Source organism: Sphaeramia orbicularis, chromosome 8 (genome assembly GCF_902148855.1).
Source record: "Sphaeramia orbicularis chromosome 8, fSphaOr1.1, whole genome shotgun sequence".
NCBI lineage: Eukaryota > Metazoa > Chordata > Actinopteri > Kurtiformes > Apogonidae > Sphaeramia > Sphaeramia orbicularis.
In genome coordinates, this window is record NC_043964.1 from 48,229,924 (window position 1) to 48,255,096 (window position 25,173).

The 25,173-nt window shown below is 39.0% G+C and overlaps 1 protein-coding gene across 1 annotated transcript in view; it reads right to left on the reverse strand.

Moving 5' to 3' along the window:
- Positions 1–204: 204 nt before the first annotated feature.
- The window catches only part of igf2bp1 (insulin-like growth factor 2 mRNA binding protein 1), a 78,086-nt gene continuing 53,117 nt past the window's right edge, over positions 205–25,173 (reverse strand). Inside the window, exons 3-15 of the mRNA XM_030140102.1 lie at positions 20,819–20,867; positions 13,176–13,227; positions 12,132–12,195; positions 10,596–10,889; positions 8,360–8,494; positions 8,142–8,264; positions 7,829–7,964; positions 7,586–7,708; positions 4,219–4,335; positions 4,038–4,112; positions 3,799–3,930; positions 3,516–3,629; positions 205–360 (exon numbers count right to left, since the gene is read on the reverse strand). Of these exons, the coding sequence (XP_029995962.1) occupies positions 205–360; positions 3,516–3,629; positions 3,799–3,930; positions 4,038–4,112; positions 4,219–4,335; positions 7,586–7,708; positions 7,829–7,964; positions 8,142–8,264; positions 8,360–8,494; positions 10,596–10,889; positions 12,132–12,195; positions 13,176–13,227; positions 20,819–20,867 (1,570 nt within the window). The remainder of the gene's footprint in view (positions 361–3,515; positions 3,630–3,798; positions 3,931–4,037; positions 4,113–4,218; positions 4,336–7,585; positions 7,709–7,828; positions 7,965–8,141; positions 8,265–8,359; positions 8,495–10,595; positions 10,890–12,131; positions 12,196–13,175; positions 13,228–20,818; positions 20,868–25,173) is intronic.

Below are 25,173 nucleotides of genomic sequence, written 5' to 3' on the forward strand. Positions count from 1 at the left end.
TTTATCATCTTTTTCTCTCCAAACTCCTATCTTTCTCTGACTATTGGGCGTCCTCCCTCCCTCTTTATAACGCTCCCTGTCTATTGCTGGGTCCGTGTGTCGCTCTCCTGTGTCTGTCTGTCTATCCGTCCATGCATGTGTTTGTCTGTCTGTCAGTCAGGCGGGTGGGCTGCCCCACGGCGAATCACCATGGTGTGAAGACCCTCACTTCCTGCGTGGCTGGTGGTCCTGAGCCAGTCCCTGTGTTGGGCTGCCCATTTCAGAGAACCCCTGGGGGTTGGGGCTGGGGCCCATGCTCATCCCGCCTTTCTGTGGCTGTTTGACTTGGGTCAGAATGTCCCGGATCTTCCTCTGAGCCAACTGGACAACACAGGAGACACAACAATGACTTACAGTTTTTCAAGGGACACATCTGTTACACATAGAATCAAGAGACAAACAGTTAATACTCAGTTACCAACTAGTTAAAAAGAAAAGTTATAACTACATTATTGTTATTATTCAGGGATGGGAACTGAAGCCCTACTTGTGTCCCTTGATGCCTGTTGAGTATTTGCATATGCAACTCGTCAAACATATTTACCAAAGTGGTTAATAATCCCCAACAGGCTGTTGAGCTGCCTCTCAGCCAGTGGTTCCTAACCTGGGGGGCACGCCCCACCAGAGAATCCAGGAGGGACACAAGGCATTCTCTGCATTGAGGGGGGGTGCAGACACTCTCCCGAAGGGGCACGAGAACACGGTAGGAGGGGGGGGGAAAAATGATGAAAAATCACAGACTCACTGGCTATTACTAGTAAGGAGATGCAGCAGATTCCCCCCATGTCAAAATGCCAGTGGTTGGACTATTACAGGGGCGGTATCTGCATTAAGACCATGTGTAAGCCCTCCCCAGTTGAACATGAGGGATGGGGGGTGGCAGTCTCATGATGTCATTAGTGGGGCTTCGTTCAAAAAAGGTTAGGAACCACTGCTCTAAGCAACCGAAGCATTTTACAAGATAACATTAAAAGCCAACAAACAATCTAACTATAAGAAACCTACACGTCAAGTAAGATTGATATATACAAACATGTACAATTTAGTATTGTCATATAATTAAATAAAAGGCCAATTTAACAGAGGACATACAGATGGCTCAGAACCAGTCCTTGAGGTACACTACAAGAATGTTTTGTAAAGGCTATGACCATATCAGTTCCAGAGAGAAATATTAGAAAGTTATGCCTTCATTTGGAACCAGAGTCAGCTGCCTGTAATCCTAGCCTATTTGAATAAAGTTATAGGAACAGTCCATAAAAATAATCATAATTTAACCTTTATGCCCACCTCAAATTTACTCCCCTCTGGACACCTTTGTGGCAAAAATGTATATGAACAAAAAAAATACTGTAAAATAATCATACATCAATATGGGTTTTTTTTTTTGTAAATCACTTAAAAAAGTTCAGCCTTTCTCAAAACTACCAAATATTCAATCTTGATAATATCAAGATTTTAAAATAAAGGAAGATCCGCACAACCTGTGAGCTCCCAAACCATTTATTCAGCGATGTTTCGGCCCACATTTTGGGCCAAGGCCCTTCATCAGTGTGATGTAGGGCCTTGGCCCGAAATGTCGCTGAATAAATGGTTTGGGAGCTCACAGGTTGTGCGGACCTTCCTTTATTTTTTCATGGTTAAATTTTTTGGGATCCTGCACACCTCCTATTTTGGATATGCACGTCGTTTACCTTTTTTCATAATATCAAGATTTTAACCCTTTAAATAACAGTTTATTTGAATAATGATACATTGATCACAGAAATGTAAAATTTTCCATACAACATATGGTAGGAAGATTTTATTTATTTATTATATGGACAATATTTCATTTTTTGTGTTTTTTTACAATAAATTATTCATTATTATTCATTATTCAAATAATTAAACTGGCAATTAAAGGGCTGAAGTTGTTTAAGAGGTTTATGGAGAAAAAAAGCCAAAAAATACTGATGTATGACGATTTTATAGCAGTTTTTTTGTGCATGTACATTTTTGCCACAAAAGGGTGCAAAATGCATCAACAGTGTATAAAAATAAATAAATAAAAAGAAAAGTTCTTCCAAATGTTATGCCACAGCCAAAATGATCACCAAATTAAAAAAGTTGAGAAAAATGTATAAAAATTCCCAAGGAGGGAATAAAGGTTAAGTTGTACTTTAAAAAATTATGTGGTATAATAGATGTACTAGACTCACTACTAAGACCCTAAAGATGTGAAAACCTCCATAGGACTTGATATATACTAAGATCGCAAATAACGGACACAAATGTGCTTGCTCGCGCTAAAAAATGTGCATGCTTCTGATTTGCGTGCAACGGGTGATCCACTACGATTGTCTACGCAAATGACAACAGGCTCGAAGTCTTGGAGACTGCCCTATTTAAATGTGGATTTTGCATGCACGACTGGTTGTCGTCATGGAGACAGTGAGCTATGCTGTAATAAAAACTGTTCTGGGATACACCAGTACTCATGAATATGAAGTTGCTCTTTTTCCACACTGAGGGGTGGATAGGTATTTCTCTGTTGTTGTTTATCAGTGGTGAAATGTGTTATTATTGAAATAAAAAGCTTCTCTCTGTATGTCAGTCTGTATGGTGAATGAAAACTTTTAAATCTGTGGGCACGATAGAAAACCCTCCGCATCAGTGCTTATATAGCTAGTTCAGGAGTCCAATCACAACACCATGGACAGTGCTGTTTGTGTATGTGTGTGTGTGTGTGTGTGTGTGTGTGCGCAGCGCAAGAACCCATCCTGTTCATCTCCCCTGCAAGAGAGAGAGAGAGAGAGAGGGAGACAGACAGACGCCTCTCAGAAGTCGGGTCCTGGCCTAATGGTGATGTGCCACTGGTGGAACCGGGCGTGGGGGGCAGGCCCGTAAAGTGGAGAGGCATATGTCTCAATTTTTGTTTATTTTTTTCTTCCACCATTCCAAAAATTTTGATGTGAGCAGAAGAAATTGTTTCTCTGCGTTGCCTTTGGTTGTGCCTATGCCACATGCTCGCCATAACAAATCCAGCCAGTTTTGCGCGAAGCTGAGCCAGTTAAAACCTGCCTTTCAGACGTGTTAAATATAGATGCAAAATTAGCCATCGCAATCAGTTTCAGGTTTGGTAAATCACATTGCGTGCACTAAATAAATATTTGCAGCTACTCCTCCCCATAATTTTGCGCATTTCGGCAGAAATGCCCATATTGCATATTCATCAAGGTAAACATGCTAAATGGGTTGCGTGAGCTATTTTGCCCATTTGAGAGACACAACCCTCGGTGCATCCTGTTAGTAGATCAGCTTCAACGTGTTTTTGTGTGCACAGTCAAGTTTGCACACATTTTTACACGCGCAAACCTTTAGCAAATCAGGCCCATAGTGTTTTGTTTTTCCTTTGTATTGTTGACTCTACAGAAGTGGGATACACCAGTACTAAGAATCTCCAGTGTACAAGCACACCTGGTTGAATCACATACCTGACTGGCATAGAAGTGTCCATTGATCTTGACAATGACCTGGTCGTTTTCATCAGGGGTCTGTTCCCTGGGGACCACCACCTCAGCTGCTGTCAGATTCTGCAGCTCATTCACCTGCAGGGCACAATCGTAGTTATTTTACAAGGCAGTGTTAACGTCACAGCTGGCAGGCTGAGTTTGGACGAAGACCCTGAGGGGGTGTAAGTCACACGACAGTGAAAAACTGGGGCAAACAACACTCTCCAAAACACAGACACTGGAGTGAAAAGGTTCAGAAGCCTACCGTCTTCCCCCCTTTGCCAATGACCCTTCCTGCAGCGGCGGCGGCCATCTTAATGTGAGTTTCCAGTTTGACTTCCTCCTTTGGCCCAAAGAAGTTCTCTTCCTTCAGTTTGCCATAAATTCTGCCCTGAGCCTATAGGAGTGAGATAAAGGCATGAAATCAGAGACCAGAAGTAGCACTGGATAAATGTGAGGAGTTTCGGTTATTTAATAAAATGACAATGTTTTGTATGCCTTTACCTTAAACTGAGCCTCAGGGGGTCCTGTAACGATCACCTTTCTAAATTTAGCATCTGGCGTATCAGCCGGGGCGATCTGCAGGAAAGACAAGGACAGGATCATCATAAAAGCAGACACTACTAATTTTCATGGATGTACTTTTGTTGTCAGGAGTCAATGCAGATTCTTATGGTTTCCAAACCTTGATAGAGGCCCCAGCAAAGCGGCTCAGCTGTTTGATGTGCTGGCCCTTCTTTCCGATGATGGCGCCTACTGCCTGTGCTGGGATGTATACATGGACCGTCTCCTGTTCTGGAGCCTGAACACACAAAGCAACACATTCACTACTTAAACTCAGTATTAGTTGTGAATAATATACTGAAACCGGGTCAGAATTCCTTTAAAAGAAAAAATACACCCATGACATGAACAATGAGGCCAAGAACAATTACAGTGTTTTAGCACATTCTGCTTGCATATTGTGGCTGAACTTAAATCTCCCTCCAGACTTTTACAGGGTATGGTCACAGTCTCTTTTACTGGAGAAGGTTCCTAAATGTTTGGTGGATTCAAGTTTTTTTTTACCTGTATTGGACAATGGAGACATACTTTATATGAATGCATCTGTTGGAATACATTTTTCACAGCGCTCTGATATTCATTATAACTGTGCTTCTCTCACTGATTCCTGTGTTTCCACAGTAAAGTAAACTGCTCATCGCCTCAGTCACTGGCATATTTAAATTTACAAAGCAATTTTGGGGAGACTTCCTTCTTATTTATGTTCACTGTTAACCTAGAATCATGGAAGTTATAATCTCTGCTCAATGGACACTTTGAAACTGTTTGTTCCAAAGATAAGTACTGAATTAGGACAAAAATAATTAAGGTTTTCAGCTCCTGATGCCTGGAACATGCTTCAGTCTGAGCTCCATCTGCAAACACTGATTCAATTGACCTGAAATCTCTGGAATCAACGCTGTTGGTCTGAAAATGTTTCCATTGGTTGTATGAGTTTTGCGTGTGTTTGCAGATGTTTTTATTGGAAACTGTAATGATGTGACTGCATCACTGCTGTAATGGCCAGGTCTCCCCCATCTCAATGGGACTAACCTAAGTAAATAAAGGTTAAATAAAATTAAAAAACTAAATGGAAAGTCTAAAGTGGCAGCTTGCATGAGAGCAGGTCCAAACCTTTAAATGCTACAAATGTTTCATTGGTTATTTTGTTTGCTTCCTTCTTTATTTTAGGATACAGTGTAGATTATCCCTGAAGTTCTCGTAGTGCCTTCCAACTAATTCAGGGATTAAAGCAAAAACTTTTCATCTGACTGAAAATTTTCTGGTCAAAATCATTGGCCACTATTAAAAATGATGCAATACAATACTACTATGGCGTACAAGTTTATATAGTCAAATTTGGCAATACTGTAAAACACACTGAATGGGAGAGTGTACAGGTGTAGAAGATTAGTAAGATGGATAGAAAAAATGTCATGAGTGGTATTGGTGGGGGGTCTGGGGGTCCTCCCCCAGAAAATTTTTAAAGCTTCAGGTCAATTTTGGTGCTCTCTGGTTAACTTTAAAGGGTATGAAAACCTTTGAAGCAAGTGAAAATAATAGCTGGAAGAAAACCTTACTGCAAAAAATGAGTGAAAAACTTTTTATTTAACAATTTAGAAACTCATAAACATAACTCCAACTCCAACAGCACATGAATTTTGGGGAAAATGTCTGTGTAAATGTAACCCTAACCAACTAATCTTTTATTTTTTCTGCTTTTTGGCACTGAAACCAAAAGTTTCAAGCTTGGTCATTCCGGATCTATTTTTACATCTATTTTTCACGCATCTCTCAATAGTTACCACTTCAGCACCTTCCTCTACAAATGTGTCCATGATGTCGTATATGCTAGCCAAAATAATCTGTACGTCGTCAAATCTGCATCCACAACCCCCTCCCACCAATATCATGTTCTCTTTTGATTGGAAGAAATTACGTCAACTAAAACAGAAATTATATTCCGTTACAGATACTCTCTGAGGGTATTTAAAATACAGTGGCTTTGCAAATACCAAGGGTGTTACTCATTCATTCAATTTTATCTTCGTACTGTACCACACAGATAGAAATAAGATGCTAAACGGGTCAAAATAAAGCACTTATGCAGTCGGGCGCGTAACCACATAAAGGCGGCGTTACACTGTGCGAGTTCAGAGACGATTTCTCATTCGTGCGACTCTTTCTGGGATCGGGCCAGATGTGCCTCTAATCGTGTGTCGTACGTCGTGCAGTGTACATGGGGTAAAGAGAAGCGATTAGCACCTCACGACCACCTCACGACCAGCAATCGTGTGTTCGCAAGGAAAACGGAGCTGTTTGAAATCCTGCTCGCTCCTCGTGAGTGTATCGTACTGTCAAAGCAGTGCCATGAACCAATGTGCCTCAAATTCTCACACTGTGCATGTGCGAATACAGATGCGTACAGTAGCGTACAAGCTAACAGTAGCTGGCTATTGTCCTAGTGCAGTTTAGCTGTTGCAGTTTACCTCTAGTTCCTGCTGTAGGATTGACAGCCCATACTGTCCACGTCTGGACAACCAATTCCTGCACCAAACACATCGTTGTCTTTTCTTCTTTTTTGATTCTTCACAGATAATGGCACATATTGCCAAAGCAGCTCGTTGGTTTTTGTTTAGCACTACCATTTCGTGGCTCACACCAATACACAATCGTCTATGCACTTTTACGGATTCCTTGGCATTTTAACGTTGTATTTCCGGATACAACACTCGAACGTGTGGTGCGTCCTGTGATGTATGGTCCTACAGTGTGAGTAGTCAGGTCACATATGAGCGTCGGTCCGTGCAGTGTGAGAGCATGAATCGTGAGCCTGACTGTACGACTGATTCGCACAGTTTGAGATGGAGTTTAAGGCCGCGGCGCGCACAGCCGCATGCACGGAAAGGGCACATACACACAAACACACACACACTAGTCATATACCGGCAAGAGGAGATAAGCTATGAACCCAAACATGAAGGTCCAGTTCTGTCTTCTTCCCTTTTCGCTGTGGTTCTTTCATAATGAAAGCTACTCGTTAGCACTAAACTAAAGTTAGCGTCTAGAGGCTGAACTTTGGTAAAGCTGAACTTGTCCATGTGTTTCTGAGGCACAGAATGAGCAGCGTTTCCTTCCAAAGATAAATAGTCATCAATCTGTCCTCCCGACATAAAAATAAAGAAGTTATGTTATTATCATCACTGTTAAACCTATCAGCCCCCTGTGTGTGGCGTGCCTGTGTTAAACACCTGCGGACCAAGGACAGCAGACCCAGGACAGGATCGCGGTGCTGACTGGACTCCGCGAAACACGTGGGGAAGTTACTTCAAAATGACTTTTTTCCCCCCTCAATTTTTCCATTTGACGGAAATCCGTCGTGGTGACGGAGAACTTTAATCCCTGAACTAATTATAAAAACAATCATTAGAACCTTATCCATTCTATATTAAAAGTGTATGAATTGTCCTTACTGATTTACAGTGCAACTGTAGTATCAGTATCCTTACCCCAAAACATCCATAAGGAGCACCAGCGACGGCATTCCCGGGTGGAGGCGGTGGCATGTTGGATGAGGAGGGAAAGAGCCCCAGAGCCCCCAGGTTTAGTCCAGGGATCAGGTGGGTCTGTTGCTGTGGAGGAGGACACCAAAGGTTAGAGGCCATGAAGGCTGACTGTTTTTTTTAAGTATAAAGTGACATAGAGGTGACATTTTGGGGGTTGTGTCTTAATGAAAGAATGTGTAGACTCACGTTCATAGCAGCGATGTCATTCTCATAGGCCTCCCGGACCTTTTTCGTGATCTCCACCTCAGCATTACAGCACGCTTCGATGGAGCCTTTAACTGTGATGGTTCTCTCTGGGTTGTACAGTGTCAGGTCCTGAAGACTGAAAACAATACAGAGACATAATTAGAAGCACAAACTGAAACTTATTTATGAAGACTTGACACATTTTCTCCATCTTTCTCCTACAAGATGAAAACATTCTACAAATTACCAGAACAAAACAACTACCATGCGCTCTTCACAATTATTTAAGTGTGTGTACATCTGTGTGTCTTACGAGGAAATGGTAATTTTGGTGCCTGTGTCCTGCTCAACTTTCTTCAGGTTGCGTCCCTCTTTACCAATAAGGCGTCCAACAAAGTTGTTATGAGCCAGAATTTTAAGTGGAACCTCATCAGCGCTGCAAACATGAAAATAAACACAGTCATGTAGAGGAATCACATGAGCCACAGTTTTTCCAGACAGACAGGCCACATGGACAAAGTCGGAACCTACGTCTTGGTGTCTTTGGCCTCCTGATGCATAATATCCAGGATCATGCGGCAGGCGGCGGAGCAGCCCTCCTGAGTAGAGTGGATGCTGATTGGCTTCTCAGCAGCTCCTGCATTTTCCTTACGGTGAACATCGATCCTGGGATGAAAAACAAAAAAGACAATGATCAACATCACTCGGTAAACAGAGCAGTTCTGTGTTAAGCTTTTGACACTGTGATGAAAACTAGAGTTGCACCTATCGATTATTTTTGTAACTGATTAATCTATCGATATTTTCTTTGGTTCAATTAAACAATTATTTGAAAAGGTGAAAAAAAATTGTAAAAATGTGAACCAGGCATGTCTGAAAATGACAAACAACTTGTCCTTTATTCCAGAACCAGCTGAAACAACAACCACAAAAAGTGTAAAAGTAAAAGGATATATAAAAATATCTACACAGAAATAACAGAAGCAATAGGATAAAAGTATATATAAAATTATCTACAGATATAAACAACAAACACATCAAATGACATCTACAAATAACATGTGCACTGCAGTCTTCAACACATTTGTATCCAACTTACTAACTTACGAACAACTTAAGATGGAACATACATCTTTGTGTTGATCCTGGCATCATGTGCGTCACAATACACGTCAGTATGAAAAACAACAGTGGAACCAATGTTTAGCTGTAGCAAAATTAAGGAAGTGAAGCTGCGTAATCAAAGAAAATCATAATCAAATAATTTTTTAATCGATTCGATAAATCGATAAACTGTTTCAGCTCTAAGCTCTCTTTCAGCTCACAGAAAACTCATGCAAGTTTTGTGAGAAACTAAGTGTGAACTGAATTTTTGAGCCCCCATCCTGGCTATTTGACATGGAGCATTAAAATACTCAGACATAATATGTCACTATATTCAACCCAATGTCAGCCAAAATCTCAGCTGAATTTTAAACCAGGTTAAATAGCCACATTGGATCAACAACAGGTCAGATACAGAACATTTAAGCTGATATCATCAACTGACTTTGAATTTATTTATTTATTTATTAGGGACAATGCATATCAATGAAAATCTACAACAATTGCAGCTGTAAATATCCCAGATTGTAGTAGCAGTGCAAATTTCCGGGTGGTATCAATTTGATACCAGTGCACTGCATGCCTACTGTTGGTATAGAACCCCCTCTCAGTATGTAATTACCAAATACCCCCTCAGCAGTAAAAACCAAACACACACACTGTGGCATCTTCAGTGCAACTGTACAGCTTCAGCCATTACATTCAGGAAAATGTTTTCATGTCACCTCTTAGTATCTTATTGGCTTATTTGAGATTCAGTAAAAGCAGTGGTAAAAGGAGGACCAGATAGTATCTGATAGAACCATAAAAAGACTGTGTAGACTAAGGTCAAATTTAGCTAATACCATCAGTGGAAATGCAGTTATAAATAAAGAAAAACATTTATTTTTTAGTTTGCTTTATCAATCATAATGTGCAATATATTGTAAATGTATAAATATGTATGTACAGTCATGGAAACAATTATTAGACCACCCTTGTTTTCTTCAATTTCTTCTACATTTTAATGCCTGGTACAACTAAAGGTACATTTGTTTGGACAAATATAAAGATAACAACAAAAATAGCTATTAAGAGTTTAATTTAAGAGCTGATATCTAGCCATTTTCCATGTTTTCTTGATAATAACCAAAATCACTTAAGTTCTTACATCAATAGCTATGGCACTGCACTGCCAAAAACAGTGCTTTTAGGCATTCTGTGTTTTTTTATCTGTCTGTTTTAGTCACATGATACACACAGGAGTTAATACTTGATTACATAACTATTGTTTTTGACGACTTTTGATGGTCTAATAATTTTTTCTGCGACTGTATGTACAGAAGAAGTCATTTAAATAGCAGATTCTCTTTTATATTTCCTGTTTTACTAATAAATGTTTCTGCCGGTCTTTCTGCATTGTATCATATCATATCTTATCATGACTTATCTTATCTAATCATCCAACTGGGAAGTTATTACGGAAAATTCAAACTTCACAGCACTGTATGAGGTTGGAGATTCATGGCCCATTTTTTGATAAGAGCTGGTAGCTCTATATATGTGTTTGTCTTTTGTGGTTTAGCCCAGCTCTGCATGTGTCTTTTTGCCTTCTTTGAGGTGACAATAAAACATTTACGTTGTATGAAATGGCTCAATGGTGGATGACTGACACCACACTCACTTGCTCTGCGTCTGCTTGGTGATGTTTCGGATGGTGGCGCCCTCTTTGCCAATGATGGCGCCAACATACTGTGTGGGGACCAGCAGCCTCAAAGGAATGTCAGGGTGCTGAGGTTTGGAGGGCATTCCAGAGCTCGGGGACCCTCCACGGGGTCCGCCTCGGGGGCCGTACCCGGGGCGACGGCCGTTATCAGGCCCCCGCTGTCCCCCATCCAGCTCAGAGGTGTCGTCTGGGATGTAGGAGACTCGAAGAGCGTTGTTCTCAAACTGGTATCCATTCAGCTTCTGTATGGCTCTGGGGGGGGCATTTACAGCAACATGTCACATTTCACCTTCAGCTGTTTGAAGATTTTCCTTCAAAAATTTGAAGTGAAAGGACTCACAATCACCATTTAGAAAGTCAAGTTTTTACATGTGTGTATTTCAGTTCACAATCATGAACATAGTCTCAATAGTAACTGGAAAGTTTTGTTTTTGTTGACAAAGCTGCTTATTTTTATTTGTCATGTACATCTCAACACTTTTTATTCAGTATTATTTGTCTTTCTTAATTTCAGTGTGCATTCAATGAGATTTTCTGATAAGGGCCTGAAATAAACGCCAACTCCTACCATCAGATATTAACTGACATCGGATGTTGGGGCGGCCATGGCTCAGGAGGTAGAGTGGGTCATCCAATAACCGAAGGGTTGGCGGTTTGAATCCCGCTCTGTCCTAGTCATGTGCTGTTGTGTCCTTAGGCAAGATGTGCTACTCACACTGGTGTATGAATGCGCATCAATGTTTGGTGGTGGTCGGAGGGGCCGTAGGTACGAATTGGCAGCCATGCTTCCATCAGCCTGCCCCAGGGCAGCTGTGGTTACATATGTAGTTTACCACCACCACAGTGTGAGTGAATGGATCCACTGTATGCGCTTTGAGTGCGCGTTCATAGAAAAGCACTATATAAATCTAATCTATTATTACCATTACTATTATAGATGTAAAAGAACATTTATTTTACAGATATATATTTCATATTGGTCTATCTTATTTATTTCACTCCTTTTACTTGATGTTGCAAACCTTTAAATCAGTTTCACATTAACCATTTTTTTTATCTTGTATCACAGTTTGTACAATAACAATAGTAGGAATAAAGATAATGACTATGTGTTTTTTATTTGGGAAACAGACAGATAAAGGAAAAGGTCGTTTGGATGATCAATCAGGAAAGGAGATCAAACTCTCAACCATTTGACATTAATGGTGTAGTTTCTAGAAATGGACACTAGATGGCACACACATCATGCACAATCACGGCATTTAAAGCCATGTGACAGACTTGGACAAATAATTCTCAAGTAAAATTTTTTTATACTTATTTATTTTGACAGTGGGTCCTAATGAGAGGCTACAATGAGAAGTTTATAAAAACCTGTGCCTTAATTTAGCCATAATTCAATACATAAAACTATGTGTAGCTCATTTCAGCATGATAGTATTAATCAAATAAAAATGAGGATGTTACATGCAAAAGGCGATGTGAGGAACTTACTGTCTGGCATGCTCCCGGGTTGCATACGTGACATTAACCACTGCCGTCTCACTGTCTGTGTTCACTTTGGTAGAAACAGAGACAACAGACAGATTAGATATATGGGATCTGGGTTATTAATGTGTCAAAACAACATCCTTGGGCTGCGCTGGCATTGGCAAAGAAAACCTGAGCATTCAGTCGCAAATGAGGCCAACATATTGACAAACTGGGGTGTCTCTGATCAATACACAAAGTAAATTCATGAAATAACAAAAGATAACTCCAAATGTCCAGACATCTAACCCGCGGTATATGGTCCAGACGAAGATGAACGGTTACAAGACATGTTATAAATCAGTAGGAGAGAACATCAAGAGGCACAAAAGCTGGGACTGACAGTTGGGGTTACACCAGGGGCTTATGTTAGCAAGTTATCTTGTTTTGCAAAGAAATGCTCTTCATGGCAATGTATTTATTTTGAATTTGGGGCAAAGTTTAGTGTTTATTTTACACAAATGCATAGCTAGGAGTAGTAACACCAGTTGGCCCTTCATTTGTTCCAAACCACATGTATTTGGCCTCAAGCTTTGTATCCTTCAATACTAGTCCTACTCCAATTTCTTGCACTGCTGTATTTTAGTATCCTTAGAAATGAAAGTTGTAAAATGTTCAATAAGAAAACAGTCTATAATCAAATTGTCAGTTTAACCCATCTATCGGATTCAAACATTTCCAGGAAACTTGAGGAACCCCCAAAATGTTTTCCACAAGATTGGCTTTAAGCTGCCCAGAAAACCACCACAGATGGTCATCACGTCAGAGGCATCAATGGGAGGACAGCTGCATTATCTAAATTAGAGTAGTTGTCCTTCTTTGGGACGTCTACAGCAGATCATGAGACTGGCTCCCAGTCCTGACCACAGTAGCTCCACATCCTTTTATTATCCCTGCACTGGACTTATTAGCTTGCAAATCTGGGACACAGATGGGATAAGTCACAGGAGGAAAGCTGAACTGAGGCTGGACGGACTTGTTGGGTTCGGGTGCACTCAGAGGTCTTACCTTGCTCACAGTTCTCTACGGTTCCACACTGGGCCAACAGACCATCCAGAACCTGGAGGACACAGAGAGGACAGGGCTGAAATGTCACAGTGGTGAAAAAAACACACAGCCAGGAAGTAAAAGATACAAAACCTGGCCAAAGATCCACATCAATCTCAAAGAGCACGAAAACCAGATTCACTTGAAATGGACAGAGGTGACGATCGAGGGAAGTCTGGGCCTTTACACTGTTGGATGTTGCAGCTTATTAGTGTTGGCCCTCAGATGAGTTTTACAATGGAGCTGCACACGCATTTTTTGCTGCTGTTAATTTCAATATATTTTCATTCATTTATTTATATATTCAGTATTTATTTAATAGTTTAGTACAGTATTATATAATACCATAGTGTATTATATATTCAGTATTTATTTATAGAAATTATTGGCCATTAGACTATTTAATTCCACCAACTGGCCTACTCTTCGAATCGTGTGTAATACAATGCTTTAATAGACACACACACACACACAATCAAAATTTTAAGTCCAGTTAAAGAATTGCAAGAGTCCTCATTTTGCACTGTTGGATCTTAAAAAGGTTCTAAGTAGAGTTTCAAAATGCAAAAATAAGAAATGGGAGGGAGACAAAAAAAATTGAGTAAGCAATTTATTGAAAACAGTTAAACTGAAATAGGCTGTTCATCAGCCAAAAGTTTAAGACCACAACCTTTAAAAGCCAAAATCTGTGCAAAAATGTGGATTTAATGTCATTTTCTGTCAGGTATTCACACTGTCATGACCTCCTAATGGCAAAGGCAAAAAAGCCTTCTCTTTCTGAACGTGGTGGGATTGTTGAGCTGCATAAGCAAGGCCTCTGGCAACACGCCATCGCTGCTGAGATTGGACGCAGTAAGACAGTCATTTTGAATTTTTTTAAAAGATCCTGAGGGTTATGGAACAAAAAATTCAAGTGGTAGACCCAAAAAAATTTCACCAGCTTTGAGCCAGAGGATCCGATTGGCTGTCCGTCAAGACATAGGACAATCCTCGACCCAAATTAAGGATGTTACTGGTGCTGACTGCAGCCCCAAAAAAACATGAGACTGCATCTGCAAGAGAGGGGGGCTTTAAGAATTAAAAAAAAAAAAAAGGCTTCAAAGGCCTCGTCTCCTTCAACGCTATAAAATTGCTAATTTGGGCTTTGCAAGAGAGCACCAAACATGGCACATTGAAAGGTGGCAGAAAGTTTTATCCCCTGATGAGAAAAAATTTAACCTTGATGGTCCTGATGGCTTCCAATGTTGCTGGCATGACAAGGAGAACACACTGGAGATGTTTTCTACGCGGCACAGTAGAGGGGGCACCACCATGATCTGGGGTGCTTTTTCCTTCAATGGAACAATGGAGCTTCAGGTTGTGCAGGTTGAGCTATGGTCTTAAACTTTTGATTGGCCTATTTCAGTTTAATTGTTGTTCTCAATAAATTGCTTACTCAAATTTTTTTTTTTTGTCTCACTCTAATTTCTTCTTTTTGCATTTTGAAACTCTACTTAGAACCTTTTTAAAGATCCAAAAGTGCAAAATGAGGATTCTTGCAATTTTTTAATTAGTATTAAAATTTTGATCAGGAGTGTATATATATATATTTATTTTTTCAGATAGTATTGATCATTTCTGCATGGAGCAACTGTAACAAACAACAATTTACCCCTCTGATTAATAAAGTATTCTGATTGTGATATTTTAGAACACACATTTCTAATTCTGTGCCAAACAAGTCTGACACAATTTGATTCTGTGTACACTTGTTGTATTCCAAATGACAATAAAGTCTGTTTAAGTCTAAATTACTCAGATATAGCAGCTCCTTCATTTGCGTGATACATAAAACAGGCTATTCTTGGTTTTAAAACAACACTAAAGCTTGTTAGCAACCCTTCATCCCTTCAGGAGATATCGGAATTTGTCTTTTAATACTGACACAATAAAAGGCCTCATAAAACCCACATTTCAGGTGGATAGAAACAAGGGTATTTGCATTAAAGTTTTCATAGGTATGTACGTTGGTACTTTCTGAAAATGTTTTACTTTTACTTGTTACAATTTTACACAAATATCTGTACTTTTCTGGTCTTTACTTTGTCACAGGCTTTATTACCTCCACCAGGAGGTATTGTGATCACTTTGCTTTGTGTGTTTGCGTGCATGTTTGTTTGTTAGCAAGATAACTCAAAAAGTTATGGACAGATTTTCAGGAAATTTTCAGGAAATGTTGATACTGGCACAAGGAAGAAATGATTACATTTTGGTGGTGATCGGGGGGGGGGGGGGGGGGGGGCTGTCTGTCTTGGCAGAGGTCTGCACTCTCCAAGTGCTTTTCTTGTTTTTACTCCATTTGAGCAGAACTATTCACTCATCTTACTACACACTTGTAACTTTATTTATTATAATTACTATTTTTTGTCATTTTTAGTCACTTTTACAAATTTTTATCTCTTTATTATTCGGTTATATTTGATACATATTTTCTTGTGCTACTGTACATTTAAATATCCTCTTTGCGGGATCAATAAAGTATATCTTATCTTATTTGACATCAATGTATACCTTATTAACATCAAGAACATAAAAAAGTCTAATTAACGAGTACAAAATACAAGACGTTTGTAACATGAATGACAAAGGTATTTCAATACAAATGAGTACGACAGGATAAAATTGTAAAAAAAAAACTGGACCATGGAGAAAAGGTGACTTGATGTTTCTTTTCGTTTAATTTTGCTGACACTGAAAAGTGACTCCAGGTAATGTTATTTCTTTTTAATAGACTGTGTTGTAATGTTCACATCATAGCTGAGATTCAGCTAGTTTCGGAGGTTCATCTACAGTACAGTTGCCGTACATTACTTGTACTTCTTCATTTTTCCACACTAAATAAGCTGAATTGGTACTACTTTTGTCTATTTTCCTATGATGCATCTGTACTTGCACTTGAGAACTCTGTGGGAGTAGAAAGACACCATCCACAAGCCACAAAACCTACAGACTGGAATTCCACCCTCATGTACAGGTGCAACATCTACACTAATACTCCAATATTTCTTTAAAGTCTCTATTATGCAGATTTTAATTATTACATTTGATGTTTCCTGTCACTGCGCTTCTGTCTGACAAATATTAATCTTCCTCCATCTGCTGGTTCTGAGCCTGGGCTCATGTTCACCAAGGGTTAAAAGCATGTAACTGAAACATTTCAATCAGTTTAGCGGAGAGACGTCGCCCCCGTGTGGACGCCGACTGCAGAATCAGGTCAACACAGAGATGCAGGAAAAGAGATGGAAGATCTGGCACAAAATCAAACACCATTTACAAACGTGCACACGCACACACACACAGATATAAAACCACTGTCCTGACCTGAGGGTATGAGAATAATATCAAATATGACAGATTTACATCACCTCTAAACACACAATTTTTTTATAAATGATCTTCCTCAAATCGTATATACTTTAATAAGATTAATTGAAACCATATAACCTTTATCTGATGTGTTCACTGTATATAATAAATTGCTATTACATGTATATACTAGCTTTTTGGCTCATTTTGATGATTATATTCCCAATTTAAATATAAATATATATACATATATATATACACATATATACATATACATATATATATATATATATATATATATATATATATACACACACACACACATATACATATATATATACACATATACATATATATATACACATATACATATATATATATATATATATATATATATATATGTGTGTGTGTGTGTGTGTGTGTGTATACACTTTTTTTTTCATTTCCTTCATTATTCTCTTCATTTTGTTCATTATCTCATTTATTTTTTCGCATTTTGTTTAGTTTCTTAATTTTGTTGATTACCTTCCATGTTTTTCCTTTATCGTTTTTGTTGATTTTGTGCATTATTTATTCACTTTTGTTCATTTGGTTGATTTTTCTCCTCATTTTGCAAATCTTTAATTCATTTTCCTCATTTTGCTCATTTTAATGACTATTCTCTGATATTTTGTTTTTGTGATTTATTTAAAAGCCAATGAAACTATTAAAATACTTAAATTTTCCTAGTCCAAATGAAACTGCTTTTATTGCTTAAATCTAAACATCTATAGGAGTCAGAAGGTGAACTTCAGTCTCATTTAGAAAAGCCAAAACATTTGCACATCGTTCTATGACAAACTATGCAATAACCATTTTCACCTAAAAGAGAACAAAAAATCAGCCTGGAGCTCCAAAACAAGCATATTTGACCAAGTCTGATTTATCATAAGATGATTACTCTACAATCACCTGTTTATGATCATATGGTACTTAAACGTTGTACTCCCACTACAATAATGCAATGTATGGTGCATTTCTGAAATTATTCAAATACAATAAAGAAAAATAGTTGACACTTTCATTATTTTTATGGGGGGCACAATTCCCAAAACACAAAACTGAGCAGGTTAACCTAGAAACAGACAAACTACGACCAAAAGCAAATTGAGCGTATTGACAGTCCAAAATGTGTGCCTATGATACACACCATGGTTAATGAAATGTTACAAATATTTTTATTCTGGAAATGTGCTCCACATTTTTACAGCTAGACAATGTCAAATAGGCTTTAAGCCTTCTACAGCGGTAGTGGCAGGATCAAAAAAACTTTTCATTTCCTATATTAGGGCTAAAACAACTTGTCAATGGCAAAATTAGTTGACTACTAATTTAGTAGTTGACCGGTCGTTAGTGATGTCATCACTTCATTCAATGGCATCTTGCCAGTCTTAGACCAGAAAATGGTTTGTTTAACAAATGTTAAATATAATTTGTGTAATTTGCACAAAATGCACTTTTGTTTAAGGAAAAATGTTTAATTTATTGCTACTGCAATATCTGTTGAATATTAAATTGAATATCTGTTTAACGATCTTTGTTATGCATTCTAAATGGTATGCATTCTACATGTTGTGTACCAAATGTTCTTGTTAAAGGAAAGAAAATGTATTTTATTGCTGCAAAAAATAGAAATAACACCCATTTTTTGCAGTTCATAATCTAACTACTATTGAAATAGCCCTTAGTTACAGCCCTAGTCAAAATATTCCTCATGTGTTTTGGACAAAGCTAAAGGGATCCACTCGAGACAGGCTGAACAGCCACATCATACCACATATTGAAAACCACGAAGTTAGGATTACAGCAGGAGAATTATCAGGTCAAAAAACACGTAATGGACTTCATTTATATAGAACAGGAATGTTTTCACTTACTATGGCTAAAACACGGCCTCAGCTACATCAGTTTAAACATGGTTCATGTAACTCTAAAGCTAAAACGCCCCCCCCCCCCCCCCCCCCCCGAGTAACCCGTTGAATGATGAACAGATTCATTATCTAGTCAAAAGGCATCAGTGACTTCCCATAACCTCCTTAAGCAAAGCCCAAATTCATTTCATAGTTGGCCCATAGTAGTCTATGCTCAGAGTGCAGCCTACCTGTCCACACTGCAAGGACAGGAAGGCCTATTTGTACACTTAATTCAAGGATTTATTTCAGAGTCGTGCAGGTGTCCAAAAATTGCTTTTTAATCTGAAGGAACATTTATTCATTCATGCATTTTCTGAACCCACTTCATCCTCACTAGGGTCACAGGAGCCTATCCCTCTGTCACTTATGGACAAAGGCGGGGCGACATGTCGCCAGTTCATCACAGGGCTGACATATAGGCTAAAGACAAACAATCACTCTCACATTCACACCTATGGGCAATTTAGATTAAACAATTAAACTATCAGCACATGTCTTTGGATGGTGGGAGGAAGAGAAGGAAGAGAACCCACGCAGTCACAAGGAGAACCTGAAGGAACATCTAAATAAATTTTACTTTTGTCCATTATTTGCTGGTCAAATTGATGACCTATTAACTAGCGCTGCTCGATTACAGAAAAAAAAAATCACGATTATTTTAGCAATAATTGAAATCACAATTATTAAAAACGATTATTTGTTAACCTTAAAGTTGTTTATTTTTTTCTTGCAAAACAATGTAAGATATACTCTTTAAATATAAATAAAGCTTTTAACCATTAAAACAAAGTATGTTCACTTTTGTACGAAACAAAAAAATCTTTGAATGCAAATAAGTATACTGTAAATTCAAGTATGTTTCCGTTTGTAAACAAATAGTGCACTGGAATTAAACTGCTCTAGACTTGCCATAGAACTGGAGCAATAAAAAAAAAAAAAAAAACTCACGTAAAGTGCAAATTATAAATTCAAGTATGTTCAGTGTAGTATGAAACATAGTAAATTCAGCGACGTGCCGTGAGGTTTCAGTTAGGTTAATACGGGAGTTGCAGCGTAAAGAGATTCGGAGACTGAAGATTGCATTGCGGACGAAGTTGTAAACAGAGTTTTTTTTATGTGTTTTAGTTTTTCATAAGATTATGATAAAGGTGGCGGTGGTTAAACTTTAGATGGTTAAAAAGGTTTGCTGTGTTACCGGTCGGTGCGGACACAACTACAAAACACTTTTTGCATGTAATGGGTTTTTGCTCTTCATCAAACCCAAAGTGATTCCATACAATTGAATTTGACTTGCCTTTTTTGTTTACCAAGCACTTCTGCTGTGATTCTCCTGCTATTTTTCCAGACCGCTAGGTACAACTTTCCTCTTGGGGTGGACCTGCCGGCTAGCTGGCAGCTGTAGCTTAGAGGGGGCGGGGCGGAGCAGCTCATGGTAGCTTGCGTGCGCGTGAATTAAACAACTCAAAATTAATAATATTTTTTTCTCGATTACATAATTTTTGTAATCGTTGCGTGTAATAATCGAAATCGTAATTGAATTTCAATTAATTGCACAGCCCTACTATTAACCCACTTTCACTGTTCTCTCTTATTTTACTGTTCTCTCTTATCTTTATTGATTTATCTTGTCTCTTAGCTGTCTTAAGTCTCTCTTTATAATTAATGTGCCGTAATACATTGTTTTTTAGGGTGCTTATTGTCATCAGGCTGGGGATTACATCAGGATATGTTGGCTGACGCTGCCCTATTTAATGTTATTGATACAGTTAATTAATTGGGACTGTCCACAACATAATAAACTAATAAACAAAAGTAAACATCTGTAGTTGAACTGCAGCTCAGCCTGTTAAAGTCTGCAATGACTGATCAATTCATCAATTAGTTGCCATCTATTAAATGGTAAATGGACTGCACTTATATAGCGCATTTTCTACACCTTCATGGTGCCCAAAGTGCTTTACAAAGCCTCACATTCTCCCATTCATGCACACACACATACACCAGTACACTAATCACTGATAATTTTGGTATTTGCACCGGCTTTCTTAACTCCACCTGCAGAATGTTAGTATTTTCATCTTTCTTTACTTCTCCAGTGAGTTGTGGACCAGGAAAGACATTTCAGGACATCATCTTGGGATCATGAGAAAATAACTCACAGATGAATTGACAATGAAAATAAACAATATACAAACACAACCTCTGTTGGTGGTAGAAATGTGGTTGTTAGCAGCGTAAAGTGTGTCAAACAGTAAGTGTGTGTAAATGATTACCATAAGAAAAATGAGAGAGGAAATAAGGACTAACCTCCCACTGCAGGTGAGGTGGAATGTTTCTGATCTGCAGTTTCCTGGTCCTGCCGAGACAAAAAGGAGAGGAAATCATTTTAGCAAGTTGTGCCAACAGAAGAAAACATGTTGTGCTGCGCACTAATACCCCTTGACTAGAATGGACACACAGACAGACAAATGACAAAACAATTACAATACCCCTTTGGCCAGGGTTGGCCGTGGGGCCAAAATGGGATACAAGAGTCAAGAAACAGATGAGGCTGGTAAATATTCATGTAGCCTTTCAATTCGAATACAATTAGGTCATGCAAAAAACACTTTGGACTCAAAAGCATCCAAATCAGTAGAGTTTGCACAGAAAATATAGTGTGTGTTTGTTCAGACCAGATACTGTTTACAGGTGTAAGATATTTACTCCTGAGGGTTTGGGGAGAAGTACAAGTGAAAGAAAGTGGAAGGAAGTGGATGACTGAACAAGCGCAAATGCCAGAACATGTCTTGGGAGACAAACAGATGAACAGACAAACAAGAACAGTCTGTTTTAAGTAACTTCTTTTGATGGAAACATTAAAAAAAAAAAAAAAACTGCCGCTCAATCCATCAGCTCTAAACATGAGCCAAAAGCATTTTTCCTGGTTTACACCATTCACACAATCTGCTATTTGACATCTGGATATATGTAACTGATCAACTAAAGCAACAGAAGGTTGGACATCACAAGTTTGAGGCATTTAGTGACAGTCAATGACATTTTTTTTGGTTTAATCTTCTAAGGAGCAGACAGAAAGAATGATATGAAGAGAATAAACTGTTTTCATGGAACCCTTAACTTTAAAGGAAAAACACTGTTACATTAACTCATACTATGTTGAACAGTACCTCAAGAATAAAACCAACCAGTGCAGCCATGTTGATTTCTTCAAGACAAAACTGATTTCTGTCAGAAAATACTACATCCCATAATTTCTATAGGCCACAGTCTAAGAGGCAGTTTTATCCCAAAACTGGCCTCATGCCTCTGAGCAACTGAAGTATCAACTTTCAATGTGGACATTTGATACAAAAGTAAACTAGAAACTGAATGGTAAAGTATCCATTTAGGCAAATTCTTCTCTACTTACAGCATATTTGACAGGGTTTCCAACCCAGAAATGTACTTCTTCAGATGTCAACATTTAAGAAAGGTAGGCACTGGTGCTACATTCACAATGTGCTACTGATGTAGGTTTAGCTCACCCACTTCAGTTACTCAAGTGTTTGCTCAACTGTCACAATTCTGAACTTCCAAACATTTTTTTGTAGGAACAAACCTTTTTTACGTCTACAACTACTCACAGATGGAAGTAGTGTGGCAAAGCAGGGTGTGGACTTGAGCGTCTTTTTCAGGCAGATATGTCTTGTATCATCATGATGCGTCCATCAGGTCCTCATATCCCTGGACCATCTGTACCGCTATCTCTCTGCACCGGTTCACAGAGAAAAACTGCTAAAAACGTCTTGTTCTTGGCTGATGAACGGATTCCAAGGTGACCACCAAAACCTTTTTGTGGGTGGACTGCATCGTTGCCAACAGGTTTTTGCATCTAATATTTCCCCTCATCTTCTATCCCAGTCAAACTGGCATACACGTGTATTTTATGTCTATGCTTTCCTGTCATCTTGGTTCTAAATCATGCTATTGTAGTTAGTGTATGCTATGGCTACAGCTGTTGGTGAAATGTGCTGAATATACTAAATCAGCAAATACTGGGACTATATCCAGCTGTGGAAGAATGGACCAGGAATTAGAAACGAAAAAAGTCAAGGATGGATTTTGGGTCTGTATTTTTACCAGATTCTGTCAGTTACTAAGTTTGATTATGTATGTCATTACAGTCCTCATGCTTGGGTCTCAGTTCTAGTGAACTTGAGGATTGTTCAGTCATGAGTCAAGAGGAAGGGTGGGTGCTGAAAGATTAGTCTTAAGTCTAAGTCTTTTGCATTTTCTTTATGGCTCATCTTGCAAGGAAAAGACAGGATATGGAGTTTTAAAGAAATCATGCAGACTAACAAACTTTGTAGCATTAACCTGTGCTGTCCTACACTTATCAAGCTAAAAAAAAATCCCATTACAGTTCAAGTCCAATATAAAAATCACACTCCATTAAAGTATGTGCTGCTGTTAAACCATTATTAGGAACAGACTTGCAACTAATCAGTTCAAGAATCTGACTTTCTATAGACCAAACCTTAAAATTAACTATTTAAATACACAAGTGGCAGTTGTTTGATCCCTAACCTCCTCATTATAACTGCATGCATTGAAGAGCAGCAATCTATTCTGCCTTGGACCTCATTAAAGACCATTTTGGAAAACCAGGTCTCCCAAAAAGTGGAACTGGAATGTTTTTCTTTACACATCTAACTATGTATCCCACCCAACTGAGCACCAATGGCAACAACAACCAATAACCAACCCCCAACTATCTCCACCTCCCATGGAAAACCCCAAACAAGCCTCCAGGAGGCTCCAATGAAGAGATTAATAGTCTTTTGTTCATCTAAAATACCTGACACCCCCCTTCAAAAAAAAAGGAAAAGCCCTTTGATCCTCGATCAGTGCTAGGACCGTTGGTGATATGGTCAACTCCACCCCTCCACCCCCACGTCCTCAAAACACAATGAAAAACAAGCCTCTTCTGCACCTCCACATGCATAATATCCACCATCCAAACCAAACCCCCTATGCATTCCCTACCCCCAGATGCAAATGCCTTTCCACCTTATCAACATATCAACTCTCCATTATCCTCTTCATACCACTCCAAACCATCACTCCAGTCCACCCCAGTGCATCCACACATCCCAACCCCCACCAAGCCACCATCAGTGAACTCGTTTGACCCCCACTGTTGCTGCATGCCAACCCACAGCCATTCTAATTGGTTGAAACCATGGCAACCGGTTAGAAATGGGCGGGCAAAGAAGATTGATGGGCAGGCAAGGCGACAACAAAACAGTCTTACCAGTTGGTTACCCTCTGTTAATTCATCCATTATCTTTTTTTAATATTTAACATGTTTGATTTGAGATTATATGATGGCAGTGTCTAATTAGCTCACCTTCACCTGACAAACGGAGGTCATTGCTGAATAAACATAAAATTAAATTAGAGCTGCATCAATTAATCAATTAGTTGCAAAGAATCATTGAAAATTGACTCACAAATGAAAACTGGTTTGAGTAGTCTTCTTCATAAAAGACAAACACATTCAAGTTGCTTAATTCTGAATATGTCCTGTTTAATTACTGTTTAGCCTAACCAATAAAATGAACATAACATGCCTGCACTTTAAAATCTTCGGCCTTCAGTCCAGGCCAAAGTTTTTGCACATACAGACAGATGGATGGATGGACAGACGATGAACTGATGACAATACCCTGCGGCGAGGGCCAAGGGTAAAAATCATTGGGTTGAAGATGTCACACTAAGCTTTGGGAAACACACCAACATCATTCACCATCAACTTAAGTAATCAATCATTGCAGCCACAAATGAAAAATTAAACTGTGTATCTGAAAAGGACAAACATCTGTTTGACATGGTAGCATATACCATTTCATTTTTGATTTGAAATAACTTTTAACTAGTGAACTTAAAGAGGAAATCTGGAGTCCAGTCCTCATTATCGCTCATGGTAGTTGTCCAAAGATGGAAGCCCTTTGTCAGTGAAGCCTGAAAATATCTGAAGTCGAATGTAAAACCCAGAGTTGTTGAGGTTCCCTCAGCTGTAAAAGCCTTAAATCTGTGCTCAACTCCAGCCTCAAGCAAGAACAAAAGAACAAGGAGAAAGAGCAGAAGAATGAAAAGAAGCCAAGGGAATGAAAAGAGTGTGGTCCTCAAGGCGGCGAGGTGGAGGAGAGGAGAGGAGATGGAAGAGAAGAGAAAGGCTTTGCTCCTAGGATGGGTCAAAGGTCAGGGGTCAGAGCACTTTAGACCAGACCAGACAGACGGGGGATAGGGGCCCCCAGCACAGAGAGGTGTGTCTATGTTGTGTTGTCCAAAAAAACCTTCAGTGCAACACGAACCATGAAGACAATTCACAGCGGAGATCGTGTAGAAAAGCACTGCAGGCTGAGGCAAAAAGGACAAAGACAAAAGATCCTACTGATGATTGTGTGTAATTCATTATTTATGATCTATACCTTCCTACACCTGTTCCTAAATCTGAATGAAATGCATTGTCATCTTTTGAGGAAGTCACTTCTCTACCTAATGATCTGCAAAGTTATACATGCTCAATAAAGCAACACACAGATACAGACCCAATTACTCATTACATTCAGACAATGGCCGTTTCTGAAATTACAAAGACTGGATGTTTGAGTTTC